The sequence below is a fragment of the Neltuma alba genome, unplaced genomic scaffold (assembly GCF_004799145.2).
Source record: "Neltuma alba isolate B1F8T4 unplaced genomic scaffold, ASM479914v2 tig00012481_pilon, whole genome shotgun sequence".
In the NCBI taxonomy this organism is placed as follows: domain Eukaryota; kingdom Viridiplantae; phylum Streptophyta; class Magnoliopsida; order Fabales; family Fabaceae; genus Neltuma; species Neltuma alba.
In genome coordinates, this window is record NW_021636956.1 from 9,758 (window position 1) to 27,810 (window position 18,053).

General features: G+C 32.9%; 1 protein-coding gene across 2 annotated transcripts; it reads right to left on the reverse strand.

Annotated features, from left to right (window-relative positions):
- Positions 1-3,576: 3,576 nt before the first annotated feature.
- On the reverse strand, positions 3,577-6,022 carry LOC114727513 (transcription factor IIIA). 2 transcript variants are annotated; one of them, XM_028914209.1, is made up of 6 exons: positions 5,876-6,022; positions 5,636-5,770; positions 4,742-5,030; positions 4,376-4,611; positions 4,093-4,236; positions 3,577-3,986 (listed from the first exon to the last, which is right to left on the reverse strand). In XM_028914209.1, exons 1-6 carry the CDS (start codon positions 6,017-6,019, stop codon positions 3,840-3,842), a joined length of 1,095 nt encoding a protein of 364 aa, XP_028770042.1. In that variant the 5' UTR covers positions 6,020-6,022; the 3' UTR covers positions 3,577-3,839. The 2 variants fall into 2 exon arrangements, with proteins under 2 accessions (XP_028770042.1, XP_028770043.1); XM_028914210.1 differs by lacking the exon at positions 5,876-6,022 and adding an exon at positions 5,135-5,316.
- Positions 6,023-18,053: the final 12,031 nt, after the last annotated feature.

Consider the following 18,053-nt stretch of genomic DNA (forward strand, 5'->3'; position numbering starts at 1 on the left):
TAGTCTACACAATAATCAATGAAATTCTACATTTACATAAAAAATTAATGATGCAGCTTGTAAATAGAATAATTTTTTTTTACTTATAAATAGAACAAAAAGAATATAATAATTTTGATTCATAAATGGAAAACTTATATAACTAATCTTTAAAGATTAAAAACTTAGCTAAATTAGTTATTTTTCATTACATTGTAAAAAATATATTCACTTTTCTTACAATAACTTTTTCTAATGAGGGTATAAAATGTGATAAAATAAAAAGAGGAAGAAAAACCGTGAAATTAATAAAAATAAAGTGAATGAAAAATATCAAATAAAAGAGACAGAACAAATTAAAATTTTATACTTAGGATGAAGTCACATTCATTAATTAGTGAGGTTATATATTTAGGATGAAATTATAATTAGGAATTTGCTAAAAGTGTAGGACTAAATCTGAATTTAGGTATTTGGGCTAGATTTAATTGGAATTCTCCCTAAATCTTATATGAAGAAAAAAAAATTATATATACTTTTTGCCTGTGGTGGATATCTTTACCATGCTTTTGATTTGTCAACACCGACGCATACTCCTTTCACTTGATTCGCTTAATCTGTTCCCAAAGAATGTTTGGTTAATTTGGTTCATGGAATCGGTTGCTCCTTATACAAGGTGGAAAACACTTTCCTCCATTTTCTCCCCCCAAAAAAAAATCCCTTTCTCTAATTAAAACTTTTTTAATTTTTTAATTTTTTTGTAATTCTTTTAAAAAATATTTGTGTATATAAATTTTAAAAATTTAAAAGTTGTCAATTATTTTTTTAGTATTTTTAATTTTCATTAACTTCTACATTTGCTTTGAAAGTATATTCAATAGATATTTTTTAAGTCAAAATAATTTAGCAAAATATCATTAAATAAAACTATGATCTAAGTTGTTTGCTACGTCTTCTGCATGTATTAAAAAAAAAAAAATCCTAGAACAATAAATTTTTTTAGCTACAAGAAGTTATTCAGGGTAACATTAGATATGAAGTTTATTCAGGTTTATATGAGGTCCCATAATTTTCTTTGTTAGGCACAAGAAATATACACAACTCATATTAAAATCTAATAATCTTTTTGGATATTGATGATAAATTAGTAGATTCCTTCTAAATTCTAATTAGATTGTTAGTGTGCATAAGAGGTGAAATTTAAACTTCTAATTACTTAAATCAATAATAAAGTAGTACATTCACATTAAAAATTTAATATATTATGGGCACAACAAAAATATGTATTTGGGCTTGATCAATATTAATTTTGGGCTTTTAAAAAATATGTGGGCTTCATCTGTTTGTTACTTCGTGATGAGTACAAAATTGACAAATTGCTTTCGTTTCGTGATGGTCCTAAAGATATGTTGTTCGGTTTAATGATTTAAATTTTTTTGATACAATGCAAGGGGAGGGTTTGATGATTTAATTCAATAGTAATAATGAATCTATCAAAATTTAAAAAAAAAATTAACCATATATAAAGATCAAATTCAAACAGTGAAAAGTAATTGTGGTCATTAGTGTTATTAGCATTTACTTAGCTTCTTTTTTTTTTTCCCCCCTGTTGATGAATTGCATATACTTGATTCCGAAGGTCTGTGATTAATAATCTCAATGAAACAACAATTAAGAAATCATTAGCTTTTTCTTTTTCATTTGATAAACCTTTGGGTGTATAGTTACCTTCTAATTTTATATTCTAGCATCATCATCATCCTTAAATGATACTATCTCCGGTTCTAAATATAAGAGTTAATTCATTTTCTTTCTCATGTTTATTCAATTTTTTTCAAAATAGTCCTTTTAAATTAAGGAATAGAGGTAGTAGTTTTTTTGTACTATGAATTATTATTTTGGGAATGTTTTGTCAATATTTACAATTTTAATATCAGTATTTTTTTTGTTAATAAAATTAATATTGTTAGAATTAAATGATTAAAAAGCCACCTTATAAATTAAGAAACTAAAATGAAAATTTATGTAAAGATAAATGATCAAATCACAACTGCTATAATGAATTCTGTTGTATAGAAATGCATTTTCATTCTTTTCATTTTTATTTCATTTCATTTTTTGACCATAAAAAGGAGTCACGCCAAGTAAATGCCAGCCTCACCAGTTTTATTACCGGGGTTTGACGGCGGCGAAGGAGATAGCGTCTTCACCATTTCTTAGCTTGTGATCCAAGAAATTTCCCTGCAATGGCGTTCTTCATTTCAAGGAGATTTTGCTCAGGCTTCATCACAGCTTCTCGTTCTCAGTCTCTCTACTCTCCACACCCACAGCCTTCCCACACTATCGCGAAACCCCCTTTTCGTTTTCCTCTCCTTCTTCTTTCCACTCTATCAAACAGTAACAGTCTCTCCCCCTCATCCCGCGAAAATCTCACCAGTGCTTCGTCCTCGTCACATGTGATCGCAAGATCTGTGATATTCCAGAATTCTTCACAAACATTGATTCTCTCATCCTGGATCTTGATGACTTTCACGTCTCATCTGGTGATCCCAAGTTAAAATATCGATTTGGAGAGCTTCTTGTCCCTTCTCTTCCCACTCTTCAACTTGATTCCAACACTTTTCTGGAAAAAGATCGGGATCATCATTATCTTCGAGCTTTGAAGCCAATGACTCGTTTCTCGGTTCAATCATGGGTGGCCACTTTCTCACCTGTTGGGTTGTCGTCTCTGAGACTGGTTTCTACTTCTTCAGTTCTTTGTTGCTATTTTGGTTGCATTCAATTTTAAACACACACTGGATCATCCCTTTTAAATTTTCTCTGTTGGATTTCTTAGGCGTGATTTTATGTGTGTTTTGGTTTGCTGGTTTCCTTGAAATTTCTGCATTTGATAATACCCGCTCCTGGTAACTTCAGATGAATTAGTGAAACTAGTTAAAATTGCTTTTTTTAAAAAAAAGAAAATATTAAAATTGTTCTCAAGTCGGAAGAATTTAGTTAGTTAGAAAATTCTACGGTTGATTAAAGATGAGTAGAATAAAAACTTTAAATAAAATATATATAATTATATATTTGAAATGCGTTAGAAGTCTTTATAAACAAGAATGACATTTTTAATTCTTATATTCAAGCTAGATTAGAAAATAGAGGTCTGCACTTACAAATTAAATTTACATGGTTTAATTCTTACGTGAAGAATGACATTTTTCCAGGCACGATTACAAATCTAGGCTCACATTAAAAAAGACCAATACACATTTTTTTTGGTAAGAGATCAATACACATTTTGAATTAGTTTAGGATTTTCATATTTTCCAAATGCTTGACTCCATGAATCTCTTCACTATTGACAACCATAGATCACTAGTTAAAACACCTTCGGGAATCGTGAGATGTCAATAATTCGTTTACTAACAAGAGCAAATGACCCAAAAAAAAAATAAAAATCATTGAATTCCAAACCATGTTTGAGAACAATTTATTCGGTGTTAACACAATTAAATTTATAAATAATAACAAATTTTTATTAACATTCCTAACATAAATGGAAAAGCGACAGTGGTTGAATAATTCATTTATTCACATCTCTCTTTAGATCAAACATAGTTTCCACAGCAAATCAGTAAATAATATACATCAATTCTATACTATACAACGGGTAACAAAATTTACTATGCTTTTGCCCTAAATCAATGATTCTTCACATAATTTCTCCCACCCAGATTTGCCGTAATGCCACTTCTGGATGGTTGGCGTAGAATCATTTTGATAACTCCCCAGAAGCATTGATGTGGAACACATGCATGGTAGGAGGAGGACGCTTATGGTTGAATGTAGTTCACACAGCTTAATGCATCTGATCATCCTCTTGCGTTAAGTAACCAATGATCCAATTGACTGGGTGGAGTAACTCTTTTTCTAACCAACATTTCAACAGTAGGACATGTTCTCTTTCGCCCTCCTCTCGGTCTTGATCTGAACTGCTCATCAGTTTCTTCAAAATCTCCCTGTACCAAGGCATCCATAAATTTTCAAGTAAAAAAACTTTGCACATCACACCTAAAACATCCAAAGTCCTTCAAACAAGTTGAAGGCACAAGTGAATGAATTTACCAGGCTATAGACATGCGATCCAATTTTCTCGTGTTTATCTCTCACATGTTTGTAAGAGAATCTCATGCCACAACCAGGAAAGCCACACACAAAAGGTTTCTCTTCAAAGTGCACAGCCTTCACATGCTTCTGGAGATTAGATTTCTGTTGATGCATAGTCGTCCGAGTAAATTGTAAGATTCAGTTGCTACAAAAATGGACTACTATATAAAAAATAATCTACCTCATAGACAACTCAGATTTAAATTGTACATTAAACAGTTGAAGAATATGAGTGTCTTACACTTGAGAATTGACTACCACAATCTTTATATTCACATTTAAACGTCTCTGACGAAGTGCTGCTTTCATGCATACGGAGGTGCCGCTTAATATTCTTCTTCAACTGTTTTTTTCCACATGTCTCACAGGTCACGTATTGGTGGCACAATTTGATATGTTCTTGAAGGCACTGCTCATTTGTGAAATGCTTCATACAATCAGGATATAAGCAGATTACCTCTACTGACTCCAGCTTAACTGCAGGTTAAAGACAATCTTTAAAATTGTCTAATATCATTTCAAACTTGAGTCACCCCAAAGTTTGTGTCAAGGTTACTCAATAAACATCTCAAGAAATTTAAAAAATTGTAAATGAAAACAATCTTACCATGAGAATCTTCATGCTTTTTCAGCTTTGATGCAAATTTGAAAACCTTTCCACAACCAACTTCCTGGCAAATATACTGCTTTGAATTTTCAGCAGTAGTAGAAGTGGAATTCTCATTATGAAATTCCTTGACATGTCTTGTCATATTTCCTTGAAAAGCAAAGTCGCGATTGCAATTCTCAACTGGACACTTGAAAGTTTTCCCTTGATGCTGAAGAGAGTGACGAGTCAAGTGGTCCTTCCTTCTGTAACTTGCTTGACAGTCCTCAATGGCACACACATATGGCCTCTGAAACCATTAAATAAGCGTTAAAAGCTGCAATGCCAAAATCTAAATAGATTTAACTGTGCTCTAACAAGAACAAGACATAAGCAAACAAACTGAAACCTTACTAAACTGAGCGTGATTGAGGCACCCTGATGGAGCTTCTCAGGAGGTCTCCCTGCCTGATACTGATCCATCAGGTTGATATATGATGCCTCCCGCATTTTGGAGTTCTTTGTCTGGGATCCAATGCTTCACGCCATAACATCCACAACTTTCCAATAATAATAATATCTTATAAACTAACTCCCTGCAAAAACATGCATCTTCAGTAGCTTGATCAACCAATATCATCCAGTGTTAATACAAACAGTTATACATCAGAAAAAGTTAGAATTTTTGCAGCTAAGGGGGACAGATCAAACATAAAATCTGACAGATGCGAAACAGACAATTCCTCTCATACATCACAGACATGGACAAGTGAAAATCAATTTTGATCTGCCATCTTTTTCTACAGATTCAAAACATACTACGGCTCAAAATCTCTACAAATGATTTTTAAACCATGTAAATTTGGAAGAACTAAATTTGGACAGCAGGATATTAGCAAGTTGACAAATAAATACCTCAAGTGAATGGCTTTGCATGTGCTGTATTAGATAGGCAGGCTTTTTAAAACTAGCACCACATTCCTTGCAAGTATTGGATTTTACATCCTCTACTTTGAAATCTGTATCAATTCTGGCTTTCTCCATCTCCTCCTGAGAGACATCAGGATTTATAAAACTTAATAGCAGTTATTTAACTAATCCTGACAAACCGAAAATTTTTATGTTTACAGTGGACTTCTTAATCCAAGAAAGTACCTTATGGTGGGTATTGATGTGAGTAGTTATTAAGGTCTTCTTGGACCTGCAGATGCCACAGTATTCACAGTAATAGCGTCTAATATCTCTGAAAACAGGCCTCTCTTCTGCTCCCCCCGTCTCACCCATCTTTGTCTCACACATTCAGCTTGCTGCCACATAAAACAAAATATCAAGATTAATAGAGCGATCACCAGCAAGTCAGAAAGGAAATTCGAAATTCAGATGGAACTACCCAGAACTACCCAACCAAGCAAGTAGCACAAGACTTAGAATACCCACACGAAACTTGTTCATTTGTTTGGTCATCACATGAAAATTTTTCATAAAATGTGTAATTTCGAAAAAAAATTTCCAAAAGCCTAACAACTTCAAATCTATTACAAAGAGCAAACGAAAATATTAACCAGCTAATCAAGGCAAGGTTCTCGTTCCAAAGCAAGAAATAAAATCAATTATCATCGCCGATCCATAAGCCAATCCTTAAATCTAAAGTTATCGTACCACTGGAAACTTGAAGATAATCGCATTGGGGGGGGAAAAAACTTGAGTAGTACAGTAAGAAATTGTTTAACTCACAATTTTCAGCAAAATTCCCAGAGGATACCGAAATCCAGAATATCTGACTCCAGTACCGTACAGCACCCAAACCTTCGGGGACAACTCGAGATCAGTGTGACGAGGGAATCGGCTCACGGCTTACCCTAGATAGTGTAGGCTTTCGAGCCGGGTTTATAGAAATAGATCAACCGCTTATTTTGGGCGGAACCCTTGGCCCAATCCATGAGGGTTTCGAAACAGTCGGACCTTTTCTTTGGCGCGAGAGTAGTTGGATGTGGCACGAGTCGAATATATGTGTGTGTTTTTTGTGGGCAAAGGAAAAAAAAAAAAAGTGTGTGTGTGTTTTGAGGGGTGTATTCTATTGATGTTTCTTTTTCAGCTTATTTGTCTTTCTTTTTTTAAATAAATTAAATATGAGAAATCTACTGTTACGAAACACACATTCGGTCCTTAATATGGAACTAATTGTTAAGTTAATTTTGATTCTAAATATAAGACATATTCTTCATATTTATCAGTTTTTTCTAAGTTACCTTTATAAATCTCCCTCAACCATAATCAAACAAAAGAAGGAGAGAAGATATTAAGAAAAATGATTATGGTGTTTTAAAAACAACATCTCATATTTCTTATAATTAACTAACTTATCTAACTTCCTTAATATAATCAAATTAATCAAATATGTTTTATATTAAGGACTTGAAGAGTATTTTGATTAGCTAATCACATTTTCTTTTTCTGTTTTTTTTAAGGACAATTTTCTTTTCTTTTCTCTTTTAAGTTGTGACCTGGAATAGTTCACATTTTAGGTAGTTTTTGACAAGGTTGCTATTAAATAGTTTTTTTTCCCCCTAAAGCCATTATCCATGGCAAAAGAAAAAAAAAGTATTACCTCATATCCTTAATATAAGAGCTAGTTGACTAATTTAAGTAGATTAAAAAATTAGTTAACTTAGTTATTTGTGATAAAAATATGTTATGTTTTCTAAAATACTCTTATTAATCAAGTGCCATTTGATGAAACATTTAACATGTACAACTATTACAAGGACTACCTTATATAAAATAGATAAATATGAGATGCAAAGTGGATTGGGATCTTATGTTTAGAACTAAATTGAATTTTATACTAACTTTTATATTAAGAATGAGATAAAAGCCATTATATTTTAAATTTTACTCATGAATACAATAAGCATTTTCAGCTGGCTTCTTTCCTCCATCAATGAACAGACACAATATTTTGAGTTATCGCATTAGATTTGGATGATCCTTCGCATGAAGCCACTCCAAAAGTCTGCAATAATTAATGGCCATCAAACAGTATATCAACATGGTTTCAAGTCTTTTATAAAAAAATAAGTATTTTATTTTATAAACATCTACTCAATAATCTTTTCATTTTATTTTAATTTCAAAAAAGGATTCAATGGTTTTTTTAATCATTATTTTAGGGTTAATATAATCTTTAGTCCATAAAGTATCAAACCCTAGGTTTTGGTCATTCATACAGCAAAACAATCTACATTTTTATTGAATTATAATAACTAATATTTTAAATTAAAAAAATTTGAAGGAAAAAAACCTATAATTTTAAAATTGAGATATTAAAATCAAAATGAAGTAAATAAAAAATCATATTAATTCATTATTTTATACTATATTTTGTTACTATAAACGGCAGTCACGCCAAGCAAATGCCTCACCAATTTGCTCAAGGGCTAACGGTAGCAAAGAAGCTTACCTTGTCATCCAAGAAATTTTCCAACAATGGGGTTCCTAATTCCTCACAGATTTTGCTCGAGGTTGATCTCATCTTCTCGTTCTTCTTGCACTATTGCGAAACCTTCTTTTCATTTTCCTCTCCTTCTTCCTTCGACTCTATCAAAAAGCAACAAATTCTCTCCATCGCCCCATGAAAATCCCACAAGTGTCTCGTCCTCCTCACATGCGATCACAAGATCTGTAGTATTCCAGAATGCTTCACAAAACCATGAGAACCTATTAGGTCTTGCGACTTTCAGAAGGCCAAGCATGCCCAAAATTTTCTCTGCCTATGGTTTCTCTACGAAATCTGAAAACCATGAAAATCCAAACTCTCGTCGAATAATCCATGCTGAATTGGACCTTTCCCTAGCCAAGAAAATCGAAATTCGAGGGACGATAAAGAACATGCTCATTCTGAAATGGGCAATGACGACTGAGTGTGTGGTTCAGTTATGCTTAGGAAGTTGTACGATTTACGTCGTTCCATTTTCCCAGATTGTTTCGATTCAGAACTTCGTGGCATCTGCAATGCCTCTCTGGTTGGCTATGTAGATGAGCCTCAAGTTGTGATGAATGCAGCAAGTCTCTTCGCAAAGGGAAATGGAAGAAGCTTTCCAAGAGGCCAGTTCGGTTGCTGAAATAGTGTCTGATGTGACTTTCTCTCTAGTTTTTGTTCATCTAATTCTCGTAATTTTGACAATCTGGATGCCTGTCGTCTTGTGCTTACCGATCCCAGATCTAAAGATTCATCTACAGAGCATCTCGGTATTTCTCTTCCCACTCTTCAACTTCGAGTTCGTTCCAAATTTCCTCTTGGAAGGTAGCCGATCAGCTTTGAATCGCTTCTTGATTCGATCATGGAAGGCCACTTTTGTTGCTGCTGGGTTATCGTGGTTGATTTTGCTCACTGTGCTTCCCCACTAGTCATCCTCATGGTTGTTGCTATTTCAGTTGTGCTCAATTCTAAACTAACATCGGATTGTCCCTTTTAAATTCTTTGTTGGATTTCTCAAGGGATGTCCTTTTTTGGGAGAATTATTATGAAGTTTGAAATAAGAAATATACTACCTCTTTTACTTAATATAATAGCTCATTTGATTTTTATTTTGATTCTAAATATAAGATTATAATTTATTTTGTATCTCATATTTATCCTTTTTTTTTAAAGATATTCCTTCTAATAAGATAATTCTAACTAATACAATTAATTAGCAAGGATATTTTAGAAAAGATAACACTTATTTATTACAAATAACTAACTTAATTTATTTTCTTAATATACTTAAATTAGTCAACTAACTCTTATATTTAGGATCGGAGATAATAATTACTAAAAAATTTTAATGATAATATGAATAGCTTGCAGTGACAAGTTCTATGTTAATAAATGACAACTATTCATTTGTCATTAAGACTTAGTGCTAGTTTTTTTTCTTTGAGACTTAATTGTAATTTTTCCTTTTTTAGGGAGGCCAAATACCCAAATCTCAAGGCATGTTTTGGTTTGCTGGTTCATCTGAATAGTTCGGCTAATGACTATTTTAAGTAAATAGAAGTTAGTATTAATTAATTAATTAAGAGGTTTATAACTAATTAAGGATATTACATGAGAAAAATTAATATTTTAGAAAAAATATATATTTAAAATGTGCTGAAAGTTTTTATTAGGGGAGTTCAAATTGTTTAGTCCCAGTCCCGATCACTTTGGTGCGGGATGAGACGTGACAAGTCTGAGACGGGACAAAATACCTTATAGGAAGGGCATCTCATCTCGGGGTATATAATTTTAAAAAAATGTGCAAATATGATAAGAAAATAAAATATAAAGAATTTTACGGATGCCCTAATCTATATACCATTCCAATCCATCTCCATCTCCCTCTCAGTCTCACCCTCTCCAAATCCTCACCTCCATTACTCCTCCTGCGGCTCCTTCTTGCTAGCTACTGATTGTTGTGAGTCTCCCTATCGTCACCGTCACTATAGCTGCATTATCCTTCTTGCCTTCGCTCTGCTTTGTGAATACTCATTGCGTCACTGTGATTCTCGCCCTTGTATTCTCCCCATGTCACATTCGCTGCTCACTCTCCCGCCTGCCGTGGCGTCGCCATGAGGTAAGATCATTCCTTTTATTGCCTTCACTCTGCTATCTCTGAAGTCTCTGATTGCGTCTTCTCACCCTGTCTCTCCCCTCAATCGCTAGCTTTGAACTCCCCGTGAGCCCATTGCCATGAATAATGATTACATCTTGCCTTCGCTCTGAACTATCCCCATGTCGAGGAAGATGTATAGATGCTATTACAATTTTAGCATTTAGTCTTTGCATCTTCTCCATCTCTGGTGTCAGGTTGAGGGCCTGTAGAATCAATTTTAATATATTGAAAGTGTCCAATTTGTAGCAAATTATGAAAAGTATTGTCCATTTCCAAAGGCCCAAATTTTAAATCTATGTTGTTTTTGGCTCAAAGTAATCTATTAGGCCCAAAAAAAAAACAAGAAGAAATTTTAATCACATTTGATAGGCCCAATATTTTCTGACTAAAGGCCCAAAATTGAAAAGGGGGAGGGATGGGACGTCCCGGTCCTGTTCCCTTTTGGGACGGGGTACCTGGGAGGGGACAGGACGCGGGACAAAAATCCCGTCCTATTTTTGTTTACTGGGATGGCTCTATCCCAGTCCTATCCCGTGAATACCCCTAGTTTTTATAACAAGATCTAGAGGCAACATGATAAAGAACCAGGTTTGATGCCTTTCTTATCTTATATTCAAGTTAAATCCAGATATTATGATCGAATTATGTCAATTATAATTTATTTTATTCATCATGCTTTAAATTTTTTTTATTTTAGTAAATGTGCAATTTGAAATAAAAATTATCTTAAAAAAAGAGGTTTGGTCTTAGAATTAAATTTATATGGTTTAATTCTTATATCAAGAATGACTGGTTTTTTTTTCCTTCCAAATATGGGGCAAGCAAAATAACAAATCTTTTTTTTTTGGCCAACAGTAAAATAACAAGTCTAGACTAACATTACATTACTATCATCTCCATAACAGAGGGAAATAATTATTACACTAAACTTTGGACAAATAAACTTGGCTTGAATTACTGAGGACACATGCAAATGAGTGAACCTTGCATTTAATTTGGACAAATAATATTCACCACAGCAGCTAAAATCCACTAAACAATGTGGCGAAGATACTCTCACAGAGCATGAAGCAGCTTGTTGGGCGTAAAATGTGAGTATTTTCCAAATGCTTGACTCCATATATATATATATATATATATATATATCTATTTCATATATAAATGTATATTACCATATCGATATAGAAATTAAAATATGAGATAAACAAATTATTCAATGGTTTAGATTTCAGGTAAAGCATGAAATTCACCTAACCTCTATCCAAATATTCAAATATATATATATATATATATATATAAAATACATACCCTCTCCTCTTTACAAATGATGATGATTTTTGGGTTTGGCTTGCTTTTACTTATAAGAGACATTTAGATATTGTGTGTTTTTTTAATTAATTTCTCTTTTTCCTCACATTTAATTAATTATTCATATGAATATCATTACACTTATTGTCAAGCTAATTATTTAGATACTCTCATAAATAAGGATATTTTTGAAAAAAATTTAATTTTTTACCCTAACTAATTTTAACCAACCTTTTAGTCAATATAATGCAATTTAGTTAATTATTATCTCTTACTACATTCAGTTCTTAATATAAGAGCTAGATAATTAATTTGAGGATATTAAAAAATTAGTTAAATTGGTTATTTGTTACAAATGTGGGTTGATCTTCCTAAATTATTCTCTTCAATTATGTGCATTATACCCGTTGATGGGAACTCCTTGCAACCAAAAGAGATATATTGGAACAAGATGAGAGACAAAATAGATTAAAACTTTATATTTAGTATCAAATCTAACTTCTAAATGGCTTTTATATTAAGGACCGGAGTTGGTATTAGACACAAACAAAATATCAAATAAAAATAGCAATGTTTTGCTCTCCATGCATGTGTTATATCAGGCATCAAGAAACGTCATTAATCCAATAAAAAAAAAAAGAAGGGTAACTATAGAGAAGCGCAATTAAAACATCTTTAATTTGGATGGAAGGTGGGATGTCAATAACTAATTTGTTGCTAACATATCATAGAATGGAAGTGCGAGGAAGTGGCTGAACAAGTCAGCCTTCACATTACGGGCTGTAGGTATGATCTATAATGGGCAAAGATGTGGCAAATGAAGGATGAAGGATTTAATCATCCGTTGATGACACAGATAAATATGGTCACGATCTACTCAGACTAGGGTATTAAATTTAAAGATAATATTTATATCAAATTTCTTATATCTATTATGTCAAGTTTTTCAATTACATGTCTTATTTTTAAAATATTAATATTTAATACTCCTCCGGTCCTTATTATAAGATCCAATTTGACTTTTTATTTGGTCCTAATTATAAGACCCAATCCATTTTCTCTCTTATATTTATGCATTTTTTTTCCAAGATAATCCTTCTAATAATGATAGTTTTAGCCAATATACTTAATTAGCAAAGATATTTTAGGAATAACAACACTTATTTATTATAAATAACCAACTTAACTTACTTCCTTAATCTCCTCAAATAAGTCAATTGGGTCTTATAATTAGGACCGGAGGAGTAACATTTAATTATAATTTCACATAAAACAAAAAATATATATCGTCATAATGAATGCACGCAGTTTTACCTAAGTTTTCTCCTAAACTTGTATATATATGTGTGTGTATGTGAGCGGCGCGCATCACATGAAGCTATTACACGTGTCCATTATCTAGCTAATAAAACTCATTTGCGATGCAGAACAAATTTCAGTGCTCATTAGACGGATGAGCATCCAAGCTCATCATATTTAAACAATTCAGATCTGATTTGGATAGTCTAGATTTACTTTTTTATTTTTATTTTTAAATAAAAATATTTTTTAAAGAAGATAATAGTTAAGAGATTGTTTTTATTTTAGATTCTATATTCATTAAAATAATAGTTTTAAAAAATAAAAAGAATAAATTAAATCTGACTTATCCAAATATGATAAGCTTGGGATACTCATCACTGCCATGAGCAGCAGGTTGCTTTGGATGAAAACCCTCTGCTAATCCCCATCAAACAACACATTCAAAATTTAAGAATTTATTTAATCCCTTTTTTCAGTTTTAATTTACCACTACGTTACAATTATTTCTGTCTTACAAAAGTACTTTCTCAAAGCAAAATATGGAGAAAGAGAAGGTGAGAATGATGCTATGTTGGTGAAAAATTACGATGCTAAGTTATGGAAAGAGCTAGCCAAGATGTCAGAGATATTTCAGGAGCTTGTGATGATTGAAATTAGAAACGGATGCAATACAAAAGTGTGGACTGACAAGTGGATATGTGGTGAGACTAAATTAATTTCCTATATTCCTCTGAGAGCAGACATAGATATGAACCTGAGAGTCAATGACCTCATGAATGAGGACGAAAATTGGCAAATTACAGGGATCTAACAGTGGCTGCCGCAAGAAACCATCAGAAGAATTCTCAATGCTATCCCACCCCACATAAGAGATGGGGAGTTTAATTTGATCGCATGAAGTGGACTCTGACAGGGAATGGAGAATTCACCATGAAAAGCTCTTATAGGTGGTTGAAAGCATATCAGGAAGGGACAAGGAGCCATTTCTAGAAGGATGTGTGGAAGTTACAAGTGCCAGAAAGAGTTAAAACTTTCTTATGGATGGCAGGACACAAGAGACTCATGATTGGAAGCATATCAAAAAAATGGGAAGAAAGCTCAGGAGTGTGTCAAATTTGTAGGGGACATGAAGAAGATGGGTTACATGCATTAAGAGATCGTGAGTGGGCAGGAGAAATCTGGATGAAGCTCGTGCTGAGGGAGAAGAAGGAGGAATTTTTCTCAAGTCAGTGGAGAAGTTGGTTGGAAAACAACATTGGAAAGAGTGCAAGAAGGCATGAATGTATATATTGGCCGGTTTTGTTTGCCACACGGTGGAAGGCGATTTTGAGATGGAGGAACTTAATAATACACAAACAAAGAGCAACAGTTCCAAGCAATGCTGACTCCATCATTAAGCAATATCAAGGGATTTACATGAGAAGATGGGATGATGTGAATATGCAGCGTGAAGAAATAGAAGTTAGCTTAATTAAGTGGACACCACGGAATGCAGGATGGTGTAAACTCAATACGGATGGTATGCTAAAACAGAGGAGGAGCAGCAGGCTGTGGAGGATTAATTAAAGGGAATCAAGGTGAGTGGATAAGAGGATACACTGTCAAGCTCAATGTAAGTACTGCAGAAGAGGCGGAAGTATGGGGGTGTTGGAAGGACTTAAGCTTTGCTGGGAACTGGGCTTCAACAAAGTAGAAGTAGAAAGTGATGATGTGACGTTAGTGACTGAACTAGCTATGAATGGCAAAATATCAGGTTTTTAATTTTTACAAAAAATGGGAATCAATGGCTTTTTTAATAATTATTTTATTTTACTTTTAACCATAAAAAGGAGTCACACCCAGTAAATGCCTCACCACTCACCAGTCTTACCATGGGCTCATGGCTGCAAAGAAGATAGTGCCTTCACCATTTCTTATCTTGTGATCCAAGAAATTTTCTAGCAATGGCATTCCTAATTTCTCGCAGATTTTGCTTGAGGCTGATCTCAACTTTTCGTTCTTATTCTCTCTATTCCTCACACAGTAATTCCACACTATTGCGAAACCTTCTTTCCATTTTTCTCTCCTTCTTCCTTCGACTTTATCAGATAGTAACAGTTTCTCTCCCTTGCCCCAAGAAAATCACAAATGTGCCTCATCCTCCTCACATGCGATCGCAAGATCTGTGGTATTCCAGAATGCTTCACAAAATCACGAGAAGCTATTTGGTCTTGCGACTTTCAGAAGGCCAAGCACACTCAAAATCTTCTCGGCCTATGGTTTCTGTATGAAGATTGTAATCCATGTACACTCTAGTTGAATCCCTGAATCAGACCTTTCCCCAGCCAAGAAAATTGATATTCGAGAGACGATAGACAACATACTCATTTTGAAATGGGCGATGGCGGCTGAGTGTGTAGTTCAGTTATGTGCCGGAGCTTACTTGGCTTACGTTGTTCCATTTCCCCAGATCATTTCGATTCAGAACGTTGTGGCATCTGCGTGCAGTGCCTCTCTGGTTGGCTATGAAGATGAGCCTCTCGTTGTGGCGAACGCAACAGGTCTCTTCGGATAGGGAAATGAAGGAAGCTTTTCATGAGGCCTATTCGGTTGCCAAAACACTGTCTAATGTGGCTTTCCATCTCCTAATTTGTTGCATTAGGATGGTTCAATCTCGTACTTTTCTTTGTTAGGCACAAGAAATATACACAACTCATAATAAAATCTAATAATCTTTTTGGATATTGAGGGTAAATTAGTAGACTCCTTCTAAATTCTAACTAGTTTGTTAGTGTGTGTAAGAATTGAAATTTAAACTTCCAATTACTAAAATCAATAATAAAATAGTACATTCATATTAAAATCTTAATATATCATGGACGCAACAAAAAATCTAGAGCTTTAGAAATTATGATATTGCACACTTTACAAATTATTGGTCTCAAGGTTTATATACGATAAATAGTTTGATGACAAAAAAAATTAATTTTAAAGAATACCGAAAATATTTTACTGATTGACCTACAATGCAGTGAATAATTTACTTGGACTCATTTTTGAAACAAATAAAACTGTCTTATTTGGGCTTAATCAACATCAGTATTGGGCTTCAAAAAATATTTGGGCTTCATCTGTCTGTTACTTGGGTCTTTTGAGTTTGTCAAACCGATGATGAGTACGAAAGCGACATATTGCTTTGGTTTCGTGAGGGCCCCAAACACATTTTGTTTGCTTTAATGATTTCATTTTTGTGATACAATGGAAGGGTTTGATGATTGAATTCAATAATACTGAAAAATTTTATAAAAAGAAAAAAAGTAACCATATATAAAGATCAAATTCTAAGAGTGAAAAGTAATTGTGGTCCGAATTTACTACTACTATTAGTATTATTAGCATTTAATTCGCTTTTTTTTTTTGGGCTGGTGAATTGCATACTTGATTCAGAAGGGCTGTGATTAATAAGCTCAGTGAAATAATACATTCAAAATTAAGAAATCATTAGCCTTTTCTTTTATGGTTTGATAAAACTACTTTTTACCTTCTAATTTTATGCAAGTTTTCAGTTTGATTCCATAATTTTACATATTTTTAATCCTTTAATTCTAGTATCATCATTCTTTAAATGATAGGTTTTTGTATCAATTATTATTTTGGGAAAGTTTTGTCAATATTTATAATTTAATATCAGTAACTTTTTTTGTTAATAAAACTAATATTGTTAGAATTCAATGATTAAAAGGCCACCTTGTAAATTAAGAAACTGAAATGAAAATTTATGTAAAGATAAATGATCACTATTTCAGTTATATAATTTTCATTCTTTTCTCTCTTTTTTTTCAATTTAATGCTATCGGTCCTTAATGTAAGACCTTATTTGACTTTTATTTTAGTCCAAAATATAAGACCTTAATCTATTTTGTGTCTCATATTTGTGTATTTTTTTCTAAGGTAGTCCTTCTAATAACAGTAATTCTAGCAAATACACTTGATTAGCAAGGATATTTTAAGAAAGACAACATCTATTTATTAGAAATAATTAATTTAGCTGTTAAAAAAAAACTAATTTAACTTATTTTTTTAATTTACTCAAATTAAGAATATTTAGGACCAGAGGTAATATTAAAAAGGAATTGATGGTTTTTTATTATTATTTCATTTTATTTTTTCGCCAAGTAAATGCCTCACCAGTTCTATTTATTACCAGGGTTTGACGGCAGAGAAGAAGATAGCGTCTTCACCATTTCTTAGCTTGTGATCCAAGAAATTTCCCTGCAATGGTGTTCTTCATTTCACGGAGATTTTGCTCAAGCTTCATCACATCTTCTCGTTCTTCTTCTCTCTGCTCTTCACACTCACAACTTTCCCACACTGTTGCGAAACCCTCTTCTCGTTTTCCTCTCCTTCTTGCTTCCACTCTATCAAACAGAAACACTTTCTCTCCCTCACCTGAAGAAAATCTCACCAGTGCTTTGTCCTCCCCACATACAATCGCAGGATCTGTAATATTCCAGGATGCTTCACAAAGCCATGAGAAGCTATTTGGTCTTGCGACTTTCAGAAGGCCAAGCATACCCAAAATTTTCTCGCCCCATGGTTTCTGTACGAAATCTGAAGACCGCGACAATACACATTTTAGTCGAACCCCTGAATCGGCACTTTCCCCAGCCCTGGAAGCCCAAATTCAAGAAACGATGGAGAACATAGTCACTTTGAAATGTTCAGTGGCGGCTGATAAAAGCTTAATTTTTATACATTTTTAAATGATAATTTTGAGTTTAATTAAATTTTTATATATTATCAGATTAATTGGTTGATTTTTGGATTTTGAATGGAGATTTTAGATTAAAAATATAAATATTTTGTGATTTTATGTTTTTGACTTGGAATTAATTTTTTCTATTTCTTTGAAAATAAGTCTCATATTTTTAGAAAGATTATTTTTAGAAAGTTTTATAATTTCTTGCCTAATTTTTGTACAAATCTTATATTTAATTTTTCATTATATTTGGATATAATCTACATTAATGGATGTACTTAAATCTTTGTAGGTCAAGAAAGAGTATATGGAAAATCCAATGGTGCAAGATTATTTCTTGGAATTAAAC

Coding starts and splice junctions, on each gene's coding strand:
- LOC114727513 (XM_028914209.1), bottom strand. CDS start 6,019: ATGTGTGAGACAAAGATGGGTGAGACGGGGGGAGCAGAAGAGAGGCCT. Junction 5,771..5,875: donor ACATCAATACCCACCATAAG/GTACTTTCTTGG, acceptor GATGTCTCTCAG/GAGGAGATGGAGAAAGCCAG. Junction 4,237..4,375: donor GTGGTAGTCAATTCTCAAGT/GTAAGACACTCA, acceptor ATGCATCAACAG/AAATCTAATCTCCAGAAGCA.